The 19,330-nt window shown below is 38.7% G+C and overlaps 1 protein-coding gene across 2 annotated transcripts; it reads left to right on the top strand.

Moving 5' to 3' along the window:
* Nucleotides 1–6,934: 6,934 nt before the first annotated feature.
* On the top strand, nt 6,935–19,126 carry masp1 (MBL associated serine protease 1). 2 transcript variants are annotated; one of them, XM_057351989.1, is made up of 12 exons: nt 6,935–7,068; nt 7,393–7,615; nt 10,636–10,813; nt 11,836–11,967; nt 12,824–13,020; nt 14,032–14,179; nt 14,269–14,387; nt 14,489–14,567; nt 15,924–16,043; nt 16,133–16,204; nt 17,053–17,124; nt 17,255–19,126. In XM_057351989.1, exons 1-12 carry the CDS (start codon nt 7,055–7,057, stop codon nt 18,124–18,126), a joined length of 2,226 nt encoding a protein of 741 aa, XP_057207972.1. In that variant the 5' UTR covers nt 6,935–7,054; the 3' UTR covers nt 18,127–19,126. The 2 variants fall into 2 exon arrangements, with proteins under 2 accessions (XP_057207972.1, XP_057207970.1); XM_057351987.1 differs by lacking the exons at nt 15,924–16,043; nt 16,133–16,204; nt 17,053–17,124; nt 17,255–19,126 and adding an exon at nt 14,666–15,326.
* Nucleotides 19,127–19,330: the final 204 nt, after the last annotated feature.

Raw genomic sequence — 19,330 nt, 5'->3', positions numbered from 1 at the left:
TTTAAAGACTGTCCTAAAATTGTTTCAAATTTGAGCCATTATGATTTAGCATGAACGTAGACCATATCAACGTAGACTTTGATCACTCTGTGATCAGAGTGTCAATGAGCTTCGGTCACAGATTCGTCACTTCCTGTTTGCTGAGAGCGCGTGGTTTGAGCCGGTTTTTGCTTCTTCAAACTTATTCCTAATGTAGCCCGAATGGGAAATTGTTCTTTGTTTTAAATACAGTTTGAGCATTCAAAGTTAAGTAAAGTTAGATTGTAATGTAGTGTTTAAACATGTGTTCATATGTAAGCCGAACTGCTTGTAGTTGTCATTTTTCATTTTCCAAAAACATGATTGGGTACTTCAGGGCATGGCCAATCAGGCGCTGGGGTAGGCGGGAGAAGAAGAAAAAAGGGGAGAACATGAGAAAATGTAACTTTTTTATGTAAAACTGTGCATTAAGTTTGACTCGAGGATATCAGAGAGAACGCACACGAGTTATTGCTGGACAAGCATAGCTGTAGAGCTGGTATAAGTTTGAGTGACTGTGAATCTCGCTGGCGGCCTGCCGGTGTCTTTGCGAACTGAGACGGTTTGCGCATTGTGAAGAGGGACGACGGAGTGTTGACCTCAGCTGAAAGAGACTTTGAAACTGGTGTTTCGATCGCATAACTGCTTAACACACGGTTCTCATTATAACATCACTAATGGCTAATGTTTCAGACGTGCAGATGAGGAAACGTTCTTCGCACTTCAGTCGGAACTGGAGGCTGTGGAGAAGCAGATACAGGATTTACTAGAGAAGCAGGCACGGCTGCGAGCAACGCATCGCCCACGGCGAGGATCATCGTATCACGGCCGCTTCCTACCTTCCGACGAGGGAATGAAAAGTTCAGTGAAAAAGTAGAACATTCTGTGAAAATCCTGTGCCATCCTCCTACGAGAGCCTGCGGACTGACTGACCATCCCAGCCCCATCTCAGGCAATTCCATCACCACCCAAGAGCAAAGACGGACTACTTGTCACATTAATGCTAAATTTACAATACTTGATATTTAATGCTAAACTTACGTCACATGACAGAAGTTTGAAGTTATGGCTGCACTCAGTGACTTTGATTGGATGTTGCTGGGTGGGTGTTTGTGGGGAGTGGGGGGGGTCGTTGATTGTGGTTTGGGGGGTTTCATTTGTTGGGGCTGTGTGGGTCTGGTTTGGTCTTGTTTTGTGGTCGATGTCAGACAAAAGACACTCTGTTGTCTGTTGTTGATCACGGAATGGGACCGGGTTGGACCTGCACGGTTTCAGCGGGTGGGGCTTCCTCGGTCGCGGCTGGTGGGCTCTCCCTGTTCTTCGTGGACGTTTGCTCGGTGGCTTTTGGTCGGGGTCACTGAGTGCAGCTATGACATGTCAGAGGAGATCTGGCCCTCCCGGCTGAGCCTGGTTTCTCCCGAGGTTTTTTTTTTCATTTATTAGAATGATCTTGCTTGGTCTATAAACACCATGCACTGTGCTGTGTTTTACCTTTCTGTGTGTTCTGTTTTTCTTATTTGCTCCTGTAAAGCTGCTTTGGAACAATGCACATTGTGAAAAGCGCTATATAAATAAATTTAATTTAATCATTTATTTTCTATAGTCTTTTAGATTAGGATTTTTGTTACTTAATAGTTAAAAGAATTGCAATGCATGCTGTTGCAACATTTTAAACATCTGTCCAACTATGGTGTTTCCCCATCTTATCAAAAATCTTGGAAAAGAAGTGAAATGAAGCACGTCCATTAGCTTTATTTACATATCATTTGCATATCCATTATCACAGCTGACTTGAACTGCATTGTGGGTAATAGACAGCAGCAGCGCCACGCTGGAGATCCTCATTTTCGCACAGTGTGTGTTTAACTGATAAAGAGGAAAGCAATGGCATTTGTTGTGTGCCTAACCGATTTGTTAAACAAAAATTGAGATGATTTTGTGGGGTTTCGCTGAAATAATGACTTTCCTATTCGCAGTAATATCCTCTCCGGCAAATAATTAACTTCAGGAAATTACTGACGTAGACAGTGGAACCCCTCTCTGATATACATTAACACACTCGCCATTTAACTCAAGAAACTAAAATACATAATGTGAACTTAAAATGTAAATGTAAAAAGACAATGCAGTGTAAATCGCTTTGGATTAAAGCGTCTGCCAAATGCATGAATGTAAATGTAAATGTAAAAGCTTTGTGGAATACCTGAACTAAAAATGGCACAAAATGCACATCTCTCAGCATCCACAAACACAAAGCCAATCAAAGTCAACTGGCTTATCCAGGATCTGTCTGAAGATGATTGTCTCTGATGCCTACAGAGATGATTGGTGAAAAGCATTATGGGAGTAGATAGAGATCAGGCAGGACGTCCATGACTTTATCTAAAGTTGCACAGAGGTGAGATCATCAGATATTCTTCCTCAAACTTATCATGATCATCTTCCTCTACGCATACTGTGTTTTACCTCAAACATCAGGCAGTGTTCTTGTCCTTGACAGAATTAAAGCATCTTGCAGAGATGCTAGAGAGGGTAATAGAGGTGAACATCTCCACCGGCGCACACTAAAATTCACATGAGACCTTTTAAAATAAACAGAAGACAACTAGGAACAGGTTGAGGGCCATTCTGCTGGATTCTGTTGACATGCAACTTTGGTATGAACGAACTAATGCGGCAACTATTGAATTCATGTTTCAATGCAAACAACAAACCAATGAATGAATAAATGGAAAGATTCACAAAATAAAACCTACTACCTATTTTGAACAGCAAAAGATATAACTCAACAAACAAGCATTGGGGGATGCCATGTTCCCCTCAAGGCTAACAATGATGAGGAGAAGTGTGAAAGACAAATGAGGGAAGGAGGAAAAAGGGGGGAGTGGGGGATCCTCCGCTCAGTCTCCATTGTTGTGCTGTCTGTGCGAAGGAGGCTATTACCCTGACAAAGGACACAAAGTCCTTTAATACAGGCATTGAAACAGACAATGCAGACACCACTGCAAGGTGCCCGCTGATAGAACAGTTCTTTAACCCTGACGCCTCCCACACAGACACGCAATCAAAACACAAAACAGCAAACATAACGCACATGTGCACATCCATCAACTACAACAAGAACACATAGACATGTTCTAACAAACAAATCACATCATACGCTTAATCCATATATCAATTCATGCTTTATCATATGGCAAGCGTACAAACTTCTTCTTATTTGAATTGCTTCAAATACAATTATGTTTGTATGCCAATCATTCTGTTTAGGGCTATAAAGAAACTGAGGCTGCAGTGTCGCCAAAAACCTGAAGAAAGTTATTCAAAAGCCCACCGTTTTCATGGTCAGTGGGCAAAGCAATCATCATTCACAAACAAAACAAAAGTTTACTCAGTCGATTAGAAAAGACTATACCTGTTTTTCTCACTCACTGAGGCACTTACACACACACACACACACACACACACGCACACACACACACACACACACACCCAGATGCTGAAATATCACCTGACTGGCAGTATTGGACAGGCCTAAATATGTGACTAATGTCTGATTCATTTCATAAAGTCAGCCATGACTCAAAATGAGTGGAATATTGAGCCGAACTGTTTACTCTCTCTATCTCTCTGTCTTTCTCTCTCTTTGTGTGTGTGTGTGTTGGCTTGATGTGGATTCATTTATCTTGGATATGTATTGATTAAGTATTATGTTTCGGAGGCAAACAGTGTTAGTTTAATCTGTGGTGAAAGAGATTAAAGATCTCTAGACCTGTGCACACAGCTCATTAAAAGCAATTTAACTTAAGCGCTGTAATATGTATAATTATCTTACATTATACAGTTCGCCAATAACGTTTTGAAACAGATTAATAATACTAAGAAATGTACAGATTGTGTGAGGACTCTGGATAGAAAAGGTTTGGAAATAGGCTACATACAAAAAAGTTAATAGCACAATGCTAGCTAGCGTCAATGTAGGAAACCCTCCTGCACCGAAAACGCATCAAAACGCACCAATGAAAGCTTACAGAATACAGATATTAGCATTTCAACAAGATGCTTTTGTTTGAAAGACGTTCAGAGTATGCAGCCTAGTTAAATTCCACTTGTGAAAGCACACAAGCTTGAAGGATAAACACTGTAGGGACAATCATAGCAAATATTCACCCCAAGCACACCAGGCCTGGGGAGTAACGAAATACATGTAACTTAGTTACGTATTTAAAATACAAAATATGAGTAACTATTTCATTACAGTTACTTTTTAAATGGTGGTAATCAAATTACAGTTACATCAGAAAAGTATTTTAGATTACCAAAGTGATTACTTGGAATTTCAATGGCATTTATTTCATTAAAACTTTATATTAAACTTTATATGAAGTTTTCATATACTCCATTACACAATTTGAGCCAATTTATACAAATTGCCACATACAAGAATTGACATACCCTTGACTGTTTAATGTCTGTGGTTACCTGAATGATCACATGGTTTCATGTTTTGCGAGTCCGTTGTTTAAGTAATTTGTTTAGGTATTGCAACTTTTATCTCACAGTTCTGACTTTTTCTCACAATTGCGAGTTTATAACTCACAAACCTGATTTATTTTCTTAGAATTGTGAGAGATATACACTCACAGTTTCATCTGTCAGTCCAATGAAAGAAAAAACACTGACTTCTTTCTCAGAATTGCGAGCTTGAGAAAAAAAATCTGAATTGTTATAAAGTTATAAAGGCAGAATTGCATGAAATAAACATCATACAATGTCAAAATTGCGAGACCTCGCAATTGTGAGTTTTTCATGCAATTCTGATTTCATAACTTGCAACTGCGAGTTTAAATCTCATAATTCTGAAAAAAAAGTTTCCATGAAACACAATGCAGCATTCAGAGAAGGGGGGTGAAAATGTTTAAACAGGATGTGTAAAGATTTTTTATTTTGTTTATAGATCATATTTTTTTCATTTAGTTCTTCTCTTCACATTAAGCATGTATAACCACACGTTTCCCAGAAGACAAAATAAGTAGATTTGGCCTCCAATTCAAAAAAGTTTACACCCCAGCTCTTAATGCATTGTGCTGCCTTTTTGAGCATCAGCATTTTTCCTTTTCTTTTTCTAAGATTGTGTGCTTTTTTGCTTTAAGATATATTGTGGAAAACTAATGTTGTTTAAAATAAAATGCAGAGGAAAACCAAGTCCTCTGTGTGGTGATCCCTTTGTGTTATGTACCTTATCAGTATTCCAAAGTATTCTAAAGTATTTAGATTAAGTTACAGAATTTGTGTAATCTAACGAAATACGTTACAAATTACCTTTTAAAGCATTTATTTTGTAATCTGTGGTGAAATACATTTTAAAAGTAACCTTCCCAGCCCTGCCAATAAGTGAGTGTTTTATTCAAACTTTTTTTATTAACATTTTTGCACAGTTCATACTATATACTCAATATTTCATGTGAATATACAATACTTTGTGAAGTGTGTGTAAATCCAGCGGGAGTACACAGAAGGTTTTAAAACTTCACAGGCTTTGCCTATTTAGAAAACGTGGCACATAAAAACATACAAAGCTTCATATTGTTACCACTGTGTGATGTTTTTATAATCTCTCTATCCTTCTAAACTTTTATAACTGGTAGGTCATAATATTAACCGTGCAGTGCTTACCTTGCTTTACGAGTTTAAACTAATTAAAACAAGCTGTCACATAATATGATTGGTGAGTTCTCTGCAGGAGCATGCGACAATGTATTTATCATTTGGAGGCAAACAGCAAGGAGACAAGAAAGTGACCTTAGCTCCTTCCGACTCAGTTAAGGGGTGGTCGGCAACCCCCTCTAGAGGTCAAAAGGCAAATAACACCCAATTCTACTAACTGTCACCCTTCTACCACAACTCAACAAAGGCTACAACGGTGATAATAATGCGGACTTTCAATCGAAGTTATTTAGCAGTATTTGTGCAACCATGACCTGAGACCAGTCAACTCCATGTTCTACATTTACTAATAGCCTTGAGGTTTCACCATAGGTGGTGCTTTCATAATGGTCATGTTTGTATGTCCGGTTGTGTTTCTATAACCTGTGCACTTTTGCATTTTCCTTTTATTTCTCACAAACTCACACTATTTTTTTCTTTAATTTACACAGAGCTCATTACCCACCTGTCGACTGTGGCACTGTCCAATTATCCCTCACTCCCTCATACTGAGAGAGAAAACAGTGGGATATGGATCTTTCTGAAATTAAAGACCTTTTGAGGAATACATTAATCAGCCCTCATAACCCACAGAGATCAGACAGATCTGAATAACATGCATCCACAGGTGTGACCTTGAACAAGAACACAGTGTTTTAAGAGCTAGGACATAATTATTTTACCAACTGACCTAATTACGTTTCTTTGGTTGTTTTTGTATTTTTGTGTAATGCCTTATGCATTGTTGTATATTGTTCAAGACTAATCTCATGGCAGAGCAAACATCATAGAGGTTAGAAAGTTTTAGAAATATGCAAAGCAGGACAAATATACCTCATTTAATTAAAATAATTGCTCACACAGCAGGGCTAAGAAAATGACCTAAAATAAATACATAACTAAAAACAATACCCTAAATTTGCACTTAAAATATGCTCTCTTCCTCACACATGTACATCGGTGAAAAGGTTATCTGTGCATGTCATTTAGTACCCAACTTTTTATTTTTGCATTTATTTGTGCATGTATCGTATTTATTTACTGTAGAAGTATTTAAATCCATGTATATGAAATTGTTATTTACTCTTCATATGTAAATTGCATCGTTAAAATAGCATTCACCTGTTGTTTATTATATTGAAATACTGCTTTACGTCCGTTGTGGACAGACCATAAACTGCGTGGGAAAAGAAAAAGTCTCACCCCGCCCCGACACTCTCTCACAGACCGTGGGGGAGACCGCTTTCTGAAAACAGTTACGATGTGATGCGTGTAGGAAAACAACATCTTTTGACGGGAAAACAAAATCGTTTCGTCTGACAGAGAAATCATGAAGCTCACGCGGTAAGAACATAAACTTTGTTGAAAACTTTCTGTTCTTCATTAAAACAGAGATTGCGCTTCAGTGGTCTGAACCAATCGTGAACTTTCTATAGTCACATTTGAACTTAGGCCTATTTATCGAAAAGACTGTTTTTTTGTTTACAAATTACAAAAATAATGATTGAGGATTAATGTTAGCCTATTTGGTGAGCTGGGATTTACTTCTCTGCAGGGATTTATTCTGCTAAATTAAACACTATGCAAAATGTCAAGCAGGCACACCTTGTTTAAGCTTGTGGTTTAACCATTTAAATGCCCAATTAAATATAAAATATCTATACGCAGTGTTCTTGTGATCTTGGCCCAGTTCGTGTGGCCCCTGTGGACAAGAGTCATCCACCTCACGGAAATGTACGGGAGCATCCAGTCGCCGAACTTTCCCGAGTCGTATCCGAAAGAGGCCGATCTTCAGTGGAACGTAACTGTGCCTGACGGATATCAAATACGACTTTATTTTATGCACTTTGACATAGAGCCCTCATACTTATGTGAGTACGACTACGTTAGGGTAAGTAAATATGAATGTTTTTAATTTCCAAACACTTTTCTGCCACCCAAAAATGTTAATAATAAAATGACTATAGTCATAGATTAGGTAAAGGAATAGATCACCTTCAAAATAAAAAATTCTGTCATCATTTAATCACACTGTTGTCATTATAAACCTGTGTGATTTTCTTTCTTCTACAAAACACAAAAGAAGATATTATGAAAAATGTTGGTAACCAAAAAACGTTGATCCCCTTTGACTTCTATTGAGTAGACACAAAACCAATGCAAGTCAATGGGGACCAACGGTTTTCTGTTACCAACATTTTTCATAATATCTTCTTTTGTGCTTTATAGAAGAAAAAGCCATACAGGCTTGAAATGACAAGAGGGTGTGTAAATAATAACATAATTTTCATTTTGAATGTGAACTATTCCTTTAAGAAGACTCCGCTAAACATTCTGGTGGTATCATGGTATATTGATAATACCATACAGTATGCCCCCTCCAAAAACTCTGCTGAAAAAGCAATAGCGACCATAAGAGAAATTCTATTTCTATTGGATTTCATTTAATGGTTCATGGGAACTGTATTGTCCCCTGTGGGTCTCTGCTACTCTACAGTATATGTTGTGTTCTGTTGGGTTGTTACTTGGCGTACGAGAACCCAAAAGAACACCACTAAATCCTATTAATAATGATAATAATAGCTGACTTAGGTTTGTAACCAACAGCTCATGGTTCATTGTGGTATTTGCAATGGAAACCATTAGAAATGAGAACGGTGTTCATGGTGCATGTCATTTCCAAGTCCAAAGATACAATCGTTGCACTTCTGATTAGTGTTATTAAAGTGTAAATTATGGTATTTGGTATTCATTTTCAAAAGCTGTTATCATCATAAAGAGCTGTCGAATCTGTCCCGACAGCCTTTTGCAGCTTTGCTTACAAGCACCCCATTGCCAGTCTCAGAGTGCTATTGTACAAGTTAGTAAAAGGGGCCTGCGAGTGTTTGACGGACAGGTCTCCCAGATGCCCGGGTACCCTGATGGAGTTAAAAGCATTTTTTTCCCAAGAGCCAATGTACTGCCCACACCAAAGGGGGGCATATTCATATTCAAATACCCCAGCGGGTGCCACAGCAACCTGCTATGGTAACAAGCTTTGGCGCAAGACCACGAGCTTCTGCCAGACACAAAGGGCAAAGACTTGCATGATGACAGTCGCACACACAAATATAAATGCCCACAGGGAATCAAATATAGACTTCTCTTTGTGTTGTGTAAGACACTGCTATTTAAAAAGAATATGACTACATGCGGACATTAGTTTCTAGACACTTGTCTCTAGAGGTGTGTTTGCACAGTTTGTATTCTTTTTAAGACATTTTAATCGTAGGATATTTTCAAATGTGTTATTGTGTATCATAGTGCTCAGGAATGAATTGCCTCTGGTGGGTAATCGTGAGTTACACACCGTTCATCGACACGGGTAAAGTAAACACGCAAGCTGGGAGCCAGATAAGAGACATGTTTGTGAGTGTGTGTGTGTGTGTATTTGTGGAAGCATGATGACGGCTTGGCTGTTTTATCAGTCTGAAATGTTTGGATGTGAGGCTGTGCGTTTGATTGATGGCTTGGCGGTGAGCCGCATCTAATTGCACTAATGTGCATGCCTGTTTCTGCGCAGGTATTTTCTTAAATTGAGGATTGGCAGTGTTCTTCCTGTGTAATTTGTGTGATTACACTCAGAGCTTGAGAATTTGGGAGTGTTCGTATTAAATTATGTGTCTGTCTGTGACTTTTTATATCTGTTCATGCAAGCATAAATTTGAGAAATTGCCGAAATGTCAGTCGTCTGGTTGGGTTATGTGTGTTTTGTAAAAGTCCGGAGTATTTAAAGGGATAGATCCACTCATCTATATAAAGGACAGCGATCGCGCCGCCATCTTGGTATGCCCAACTGACAGAGAGCGCCATTGACTTACAGTCAAATTGACGATCTAAAATAACCCGTTTTCAGCGTATTAGGCGCACGATACGTTTTTAGTTCACATGTGTGTTTAAATGAATTGTTACTTCTGATGTTTTTTCCAATGTTTATGTTTATTTTGGGCAGAATAGCGACGTGTAGAAATCAATGTCTAGAAGGTGTGTATTGCACACTGTTGTAATGGCACATGTGTACATGTTTAGAAATAAAGCTTCATGATTTAAAGAACAGTCTGTATTTATCTGTAATTAGATTTCAGAATAAGCATATTTGTCATGTTGAGGTGTCTCGTTAGTCAGCTGATCTGATATGTGCGCTACTGTAATGAAAATGAATGTAACACACTCTATATCTAATAAGACATGAAAATTCCCGACTTTAAAGTACATAACTATGGATTTTTAGGTCCTACTTTGGTTTATGGAGTGTCCAACAACAAGTTTATGGTGTAAAAACACTATTATTTTGTAATAATAGGCAGTTATTCTTACCTCACTTCTCGACTGACTCTCAAATGATTCGTTCCGCGATTCATCTGTCTAATCCCCTCCTTTCCGCTAGCCTAGTCTGATGTGATTGGTCAGATGGTCTAGTCTGCTGTGATTGGTCTACCGCGAATGAGGCTCACGAGCTACAGTGTTTGGGGGAGAAGAGTGAAGTTTTCGAGGGCAGTCCTAGCAAAACGTAGGCGGGACTATATGTAGTGACGTAAATCCGCGGCAGTTCGCGAATCGGACTAGGGACGACTCGTTTGCGTGATTCAGCGTCGACTCCCTTTTTTCCAAGCCCATAACTTTCTTATTCATTCACCTTCGGATTTACAACTTGGCAGACTGCTTACTTTCAAACACGCCAACATTACACACTGCATGAAAAACATTCAATAAATTGAACGGGTGTGCAAAGTCATGATGTCATAATATACATTTTTGTATGAAGTATTACTTTCTCTGTACAGTATTGTGATAAGTGTCTGGACACTTGTGTGTACCGTGAGTATATTTTTAATTTATTTTTTGTTGTGTATTTTGTTATCGTTCACACAGTTGTACTCGGAAAGCGAGGAGCTGGCTGTGTTTTGTGGTAGAGAGAAAACAGACACAGAACAGGTGCCCGCTGATGATGTCATCACGTCCCCCCGGAGCGTGCTCAGTGTGGCTTTCCGTTCAGACTTCTCCAATGAGGAGCGCTACTGGGGGTTCGAAGCACACTATAGTGCAGTTGGTAAGTGTGGAGAGTAAGAAAAAATATATATTTCTGACCCTCGACCACAAAGCCGGTCATAAGGGTCAATTTTTAAATTGAGATGTATACATCATTTGAAATCTATAAGCTTTCCATTGATGTATGTGTTTATATTGTTAACTATTGGGAATTAATTGTTAAAGTAAATATTCATGCCTTTTTTCTTAAAGGAATAGTTCATAAATAACTATTTTCTTAATTTATGTCCGTCCAAACCTGCATGCTTTTATGTTTGCCATGCATAAAAAATCCTGAAAAAAACCTTCACATGCACATGTCTTTTCCATTTAGCGACTTAATAGGTTTTCTAACCTAGTAAGGTATTATTACTGTAGTCCATGTCAACCTGTGAAGTCATTCCGTAAGTTTGTGATGAACAGACTTGAATTCATCTTTATTTCACCGGCAATCTTCCGGGGCCTCATTTATAAAACCTGCGTACGCACAGATTTGATCGTAAAGTGTGCGCAAAAATCCACGGCAACGTTCATATGAATAAAAACGGTCTTTGACGTGGAAAAGTGCTTAGCGACAAGTCATGGTCTGAGCAGACGTACGCACTTTTGCTTGTCCGAGCGCTGCAGGTTTTTGGAAATATAACTCACTCTTGCCGCTCGTAAAGGATTTGGACGTTGATAGGTGCTCTTTCATATATCAATGACATTATTAACACATCATTAAAAGGCAGAGATCTGAAACTGTTAGCTGCGCGCAATTTCACGGTCATTTGATACATCTGATAGAGGGGCGTACACGCGATTTCTGTGCGTACGTTCGTTCTATGAATCACACTTTGAGAAAATATCGTAAAATCAAATTATAGGACGGTTTCTACACAACATTCTACAAATGAGGCCCCCGCTGTGTTAATTGTGCCTTTGGCGCAGGTGTGACGTTGTGACATTTGATGTTGCGTGACGTCAAACCTATTTTAAGATGTTCCTTTAAGCATCGTTCTTTAAACTAAATATAATCTGTCAAACCCTTTTTTCTTTCGGCAGATGTTGATGAGTGCAGAGACAGAAATGATGAAGATCTCGTCTGTGATCATTTCTGTCACAACTACATCGGTGGCTTCTACTGTTCCTGCCGCTATGGATACCTGCTTCATTCTGATAACAGAACGTGCAAAGGTAGCGTTTTGAAATACCGGAAATGACGCCCTGACAGCGGTCAAAACAGTTACCCGTTGCAGTCCACCTCAACAAAAGCACTTGACCCTCCGACTCATATCTAAGTGGTGCCAAATGTGTCATTGTGTAAGCAATATTTATGTGGCTTGATAAGGAAAATCATATAAGCGGTAAAATCTGAAGAATGTTGATTAGTCGGTTAAGTTCCTGTCACTAGAAATGTCATTTGTGTGTGCGTGTGTACATGGCCGTGTCCACATTTATGTTCTTGGCAAACTCTTGGCTGGCCAAATGCTCTTGGCTCTAAACTGCATACTTCACATAGAATAAATCTTCCGGATTATCTGGGATTAGTGGCTGGAATTTATAATTATAAAGCCGTATATTAGAAGCAATCCTGTAGCAGGGTCATCTGAGTCTTCGTTGTACAAGTCAAATGAAGTAATTACAACATATTTAAGAAGGCTTGACTTGGACATTGTTCAATCTGTTAACATTATCAGGATTTATGTTCCTGCAAAGGGTTGCTATAGTTATGTATGCTCGAGTGTTTCCAGGTCTGTTTCATGTCTAGCCTTTGCCCTCTGCCCATCTGATTGTAGCCGAGCGCTGAACGCTAAATATTTACATTTCAGCAGTCAGTTAGATGTGGATAAACTGGTGAACTTCAAACACACCATTAGAGCCGTAGCAAGAAGCTTACATGCATTTCTATACACGCATGAAATTCTCATAACTGAAAGATTTTAAACAGGAGATTTAGTGTCTTTGTTCTGTCATCACTGTTCGTGTGTGTTCTTCATAGATTCATTTGAACACCGAATGATATTAAAGGATATGTGTTTATGTGTTGCAGTTGAGTGTAATGAAAGCGTGTTTACGGAGCGGTCCGGAGAGATCACCAGCGCAGATTTCCCTAAACCGTACCCCAAAAGTTCAGAGTGCGTGTACCGCATTGAGCTAGAGGAGGGCTTTCAAATTACTCTGGAGTTTGATGACACCTTTGACATCGAAAGCCACCCTGAGGTCACCTGCCCCTATGACTCAATCAACGTGAGAATTTTGCAACTTGTAGAATTTTACATTTTTACATCTCAAACATCCGCAAAGAGACAAAATATCAGATTGATCTGACAAAGAATTGTTATATAGACATTGTTATATAGACACACACAGATAATAAGAGATATTGTTTTTTTACACAAAATGTCACATTAAAAATTGACTTAAAGCATACACTGACAAAAATGTAAAGCACATTTAATTTGATTATTTTAATATTCAAATTCATTGATTTTAATTTAATTTGATAAAGTACAGAAAAAAACCAACAGCACTTGTCCGTGTAACGTTACTAAAATATACATTAAAACGTAAAGGTATATACACTATAAAGCACCAAAATGTAATAGAAAAAAAGGAGACATTAAAACACAGACAGGAGAAAAGACCCTAAACTTCAATAGCACTTTTAAGCCCTGGGCAAAGTTCACCCAAAAATTAAAATTCTGTCATCGTTTGCTCACCCTCATGTCATTTCATACCTGTATAAATTACTTTGTTCTGATGAACACAGAGAAAGATATTTGGAAGAATGTTTTCAATATTGTGACATCATTGACTGCCATAGTAGGAAAAATTAAATGGTAGTCAAAGGTGCCCCAGAACTGTTTGCGTTCCTAAATTCTTCAGAATATCTCACTCTGTGTTCAACAGAACAACAAAATATTCAATATTTTTTTCCTACTATGGTAGTGGATGATGTCACAAAATTGAAAATTGCTAACATTCTTACAAATTTCTTTCGATGTGTTTAATGGAACAAAGAAATGTATATTGGTTTAAAACAACCTAAGGATGAGTAAACGATGACAGAATTTTCATTTTTGGGTGAACTATCCCTTTAATTGTTGCAGAGTGTGCACAATAATTTTTGGCAATTGAAGTTTCCACTACACACATCAACACACATACAACAGCAAGACATATACGACAGAGTAAAATATACAAATAAAAATGATTATAGTATTTTACATAAATACTATATTCATATTCTATCCAAAGATTCAGGCTGGAGACAAGGAGTTTGGCCCGTTTTGTGGTGACCGATCACCAGGAAGAATCCTGACAGGAAACAACACGGTCAACATCCTGTTTCACAGTGACAACTCAGGGGAGAATATAGGCTGGAAAGTCACCTATACCTCCACAGGTCAGCAGAATAGGGAATCTGATGGTACATCTGACTATCGTGCGTAAAGTGCTGTAGAGAATAGAGATGCTAAACGTTGTTGCTTTCAGGTTCTCAATGTCCTCCTCCTGCATCGCCGCTTAATGGTCAGCTAGAGCCTATGCAGTCCAATTACATATTCAAAGACCACATTACAGTGACCTGTGACCCTGGATACTCACTCAGACAGGTCAGGCAAAGGTTATCACTCACTTTTGAATGTAATACCAGCTAACTGAACTTATTGGGGTTTTCACCCACATCTGTCACACAACACGCCGTCTGTCACAGGGTGAGAAAGAATTTGAGCATTATCAGATTGACTGCCAGAGAGATGGAACATGGAGCAGCGAGACCCCACTGTGTAAAAGTAAGTCTTACTATAACAGCACACACTCTTTTTTTCTTCCTACGGTCTCTCACTTGTCATTTCTCTCTTTTCTTCTACTTTTTTGTTGCTGGCACCAGAGAAGGAACCTCAAAGGAGTCGTCGTTCCCTTCCAAGTATTTTAACCAATCAGATACCGAGTTAAACCATAGTGGTTGGTAGCCAAACACTGTCTACATCAAATTTCAACCCATAGTGCATTGCAGTATTGGATACACAGCTTTACCTAAACTGTGTTCATGGGTCTGTTACTGCACAGTATTGGTTTAGCATCATTCTTAATGCACATGCTGTTCTGATTTAAAGGAATAGTTCACCCAAAAATAAAAATCTGTTATCATTTGTAACCCCTCATGTCATTCGAAACATGTATGTGACTCTTTCTTCTGTGGAACACAAAAGAAGATATTCAGACAAATGGATAAGTGGTTTTGTGTCCAACAATGGAAGTCACCGAGGGCCGATTCTTCAAAATATCTTTTTCTGTAAAGATGAATGCATTTTCGTTTTTGACTCAAAATGAAATATATTATTGAGTGAAATATATTAAGTCGATGAAGATCGACAAAGATGCATTTTCATATTTCAGAATTTTAGTTAGATTGCTTGTGTTTATAAGGAAACATTTTGAGCCTAGTACTGGACTAAACAGGATTTGTGATATGGTACAAATGAGCTTAAGCCTATCCAACATTACAGTTAACCCTTAACTAATAAAAATATACGATTTCAATAAAAAAACGTGTCGATTATTTACTCAAATAAGTATTTAAATGACTACAACACAATTTTAAGATATTGTCTCCCTCTACTGGTAGAAATTGTAATGTGTGCAGATTGCAGAATATTACATATCTTATCTTAATTTGATGAGAAAGCAAAATGCGCTTAGATTTTCAAGACAGGACAGAAAGGCCTAATCTGTTGGAAACCAACACCTCGTTTGGAAGATGGACACTGAGAGTTTGGTATGATTTACATTTTGATTGGTTCCTCATCTTAGATTCCACCTGTCAAAAATCATCTCGCAATAACTGCAAAATCCACCAATCACGTTTCACAATTTATAAATGCTCTTTTTTTATTTTGTACGTTGTACTGTTCCTCTCGCTCTGTTTGAATAACCTCTTCCATCTAATTCCTCAAACAAATCATGTCTTAATTTCATTTTATAATACTTTTATACTTTCAAAGCTAAGAGTTCTTTTTTCACTATTATTAAAAATGTATATTTTAAAAACTCATTCAAAATGATTTATGAAAGTGTATATTCAGATCTTAATGTAAAGAATTACACTCTTCTCTCACCTCTTCTCTCTCTCGTTGTCTCTTCTTTAGTGGTCGACTGTGGTCCAGTAGATTTAGTTCTGGGTGGTGTGGTTTTTGAGAACTCTGAAAACAAAACTCTGTTTGGATCAAGAATTCAGTACAGCTGTAACGACTCTCCCCAGATCAACAGTAAGTATTTCAACACTGTGAGTCATTTATTTGACTGGTGCCGTATTGAGAATCTTGAGAATCTCATGACTTTATCATCGGTCTTACAGACACTTACATCTGTCATCAGAGCGGACAGTGGGTGAGTCAAGACGGGACATCACTGCCCACCTGTTCACCAGGTAAGGTGTGTTACAGAAATTAAGTCACCTATATTTAAACCTTCTAGTCTATATAGTCATGTTGCATCTTTTATCTAGCGTTTTACTATATCAAGAGATTTTGTTGTTTGGGGTGAATAGTTCACCCCAAAATAAACATTTTGTCATCATTTGCTCGCCCTCCAGTTGTTACAAACCTGTATACGTTTCATTGTTGTGCTGAACACAAATGAAGATATTTTAATGAAAGTTTGTAACTTTTGCACTACCATCCATGGGAGTCAATGGTGACCCAAAACGGCTTAAACTTTCCTTTAACAGTTTTGCTATACTGTAAGCGTTATCTTATAGGGCCAGTTCACCCAAAAACGAAGCATTTGTCCTCAGTAATTCAACCTCATGTTCCAAACCTGTCAGCATTTCTTTCTTCATTGGGACACACAAGGATTCATTTTTTGAAATGTTGATGCTTTTATTATACAGTGGAGGTGGATGGGGACTGGAGCTCAGTCACAAACATCCCCATCTGTGTTGCATAGAAATTAGAGTTCAGAACAACATTAGGATGAATAAGTGATCAAATATTTTAGGGTAAGGCGTCTCTTCCAACATATTGGGGCGTTTTCCTGGACAGGGATTGAGGCTAGTCCTGGACTCAAAATAATGTTAGAGGTCAACTGAGAAAAGCTTGCACTGACATATCTTAAAATACATCGGTGTCATTGTTTTGTCTCAGAAATTACATAAGTAATGCTTATTTGTAAGACATGTTTGTAAAAATGTCCAGGTTTAGTCCTTAGTCCCTGTCCGGGAAAACGCCCCATAGGGTTTAAAATGAACCAACGTATAATTTATTATGTTTACTGTAGGTGAATATGAAAGTATCTCAAGTGCAAATCCTGAACTCCAGCTTCCCACTCCACTAGCCAGCACTCCAATCGGTAAGCCCTAAACTTCACTTTGTTATCAAATCTTCTGAGTTGAGTTGAATTGTGTGTGTCCGTATCCAGAATCTGTTTTGTGCGTCTGCATTGCTGCATTGATTAATTTGCCCTTGCTTGTGCTTTTAAGTGTGTGGTGAACAGTCACAGCTCTTCCCAGCACATCAGAAGCGAATTGTCGGTGGGAGAACAGCATCTCCCGGACTCTTCCCCTGGCAGGTTCTTCTCTCAGTAGAAGATGCTTCACGTGTGCCGGAGGATCGCTGGTTTGGCAGCGGAGCTCTCCTCACCCCATCCTGGGTTCTCACGGCCGCCCACGTCCTGCGTTCTCACCGTCGTGACCTTTCCGTCGTCCCCATCGCTCCTGAACACATCCGGGCCCACTTGGGCCTGACGGACGTTCGGGAAAAGCACGCAGCCACCAATCGTTCTGTAGAGAAGGTCATCCTTCATCCACAGTTCGACCCCCAAAATTATAATAATGACATTGCGCTTGTGAAACTCAGCCAGGAGGTGGCGCTGTCGGGGGTTGTGCGACCCGTTTGTCTTCCAAAGCCTGGCGCAGAAGGTAATGCACTGATGCCTCTGCCCAACACACTGGGTGTGGTCGCAGGTTGGGGTATCAACACAGCTAACGCTTCAGCATCCACCAGCGGTTTGTCCTCGGATTCGGTCTCAGAGCTGCTTCAGTACGTGAAGCTCCCCGTTGTGCCGCAGGACGAATGTGAAGCCAGTTATGCTTCACGCTCTGTTAACTATAAAATCACCAGCAATATGTTCTGCGCAGGATTTTATGAAGGCGGTCAGGACACCTGTTTAGGGGACAGCGGGGGGGCCTTTGTGACCCAGGACGCCCGCAGTGGAAGATGGGTGGCACAAGGACTTGTTTCCTGGAGTGGCCCAGAGGAGTGTGGCAGTCAGAGGGTGTATGGGGTGTACACCCGGGTGGCAAACTACGTCCACTGGTTGCATACTGAGATGAACATAGATCGCTGGTGGTGAGGGAGTAGGAGGTACACTGGAGCTGGAGTGAAAAATATATCATCATTTACTCACTCTCTTGTCATTTCAAAACTGTAAGACTTTATTTTTTCTGCAGAACACAGAAGAAGATATTTCGAAGAATGTCCATTGACTTGCATTGGTTTTGTGTCTGCACAAGTCAATGGGTGCCGCCGTTGTTCAGTTGCCAATATTCCAATATTTAGTGTTCTGCAGAAGAAATAAAGAAATGCAGGTTTGAAATGACAAGAGGGTGAGTAAATGATGACAGAGTTATCATTTTTGGGTGGACTATCACTTTAATGTATTTTTTTCTTGTTAGTCTTCTTTTGGTGCAATGTTTTTATAATGGCCCTTTAAAGTCGTTTCTATTGTCATTTTTATCTTTGTTCAAAAGAACATCTGTCCGGCTAGAATTACTGCATGTAGTGCTAATTCTTCATTTTGGTAAGACTCAGGACTTTTCTGTATTTTATTTCATCATGTTATTATCTACAGTTTTACTCTAGACGCGGTATGATTTGCGCAGGCCGCCTGAATCAACCTATCAAACTTATATTTTCGAGGCAAGGCAAAGAGGTTTGTACTCACTTCACTTACATGTGCTCATTATCTTCTGTCATCTAAACAGTGGATTATCTGGTTCAGTACTGGTTAAGAGGTTTAACCTACGAAGACAGTGTTTAATCCAAATGATACTATATAAGCAACAATCATATCGTGTATATGCCTGTTATATTCCAATAACACAGGATCATATTATAGATCATGTACACCACTGAAAGACGTGGATTTCCTTTATACTACATAAAGCCTATTAGCAAGATTTCAAATTGTAATGTTATACTATGAATCTCACATTCTTATTAAAAGCCATAAAGCATGTTTAGTTTTATGTTGTATTTGCACATATATGAATGTATTTTTAATCAAATAAATATTCGATCAATTCTTGCTACATTAAGGTCCCCTGTGGTGAAAATCAAGTTTTGATTGTTTTTATGTCTATGTAGTGTTTTTAATATGTTTTAAAAAAAAACATGTGCAAATGTATCATTTTAACCCATTGTAGAGTATTTTCTCCGTAACACTGCAATTCACCAAAGACAGATAAAAAAATTTGAAGTTTTGAAACTGCCTCTGTTTATGACATCATTCATAACCCTAACCAATCACGTTAACAGATTTGTGCCATAGATGTGTA

This window comes from Triplophysa rosa, linkage group LG14 (genome assembly GCF_024868665.1).
Source record: "Triplophysa rosa linkage group LG14, Trosa_1v2, whole genome shotgun sequence".
NCBI lineage: Eukaryota > Metazoa > Chordata > Actinopteri > Cypriniformes > Nemacheilidae > Triplophysa > Triplophysa rosa.
Note: the sequence above shows the minus strand (reverse complement) of the source record. Positions and strands in the feature narration are given on the sequence as shown.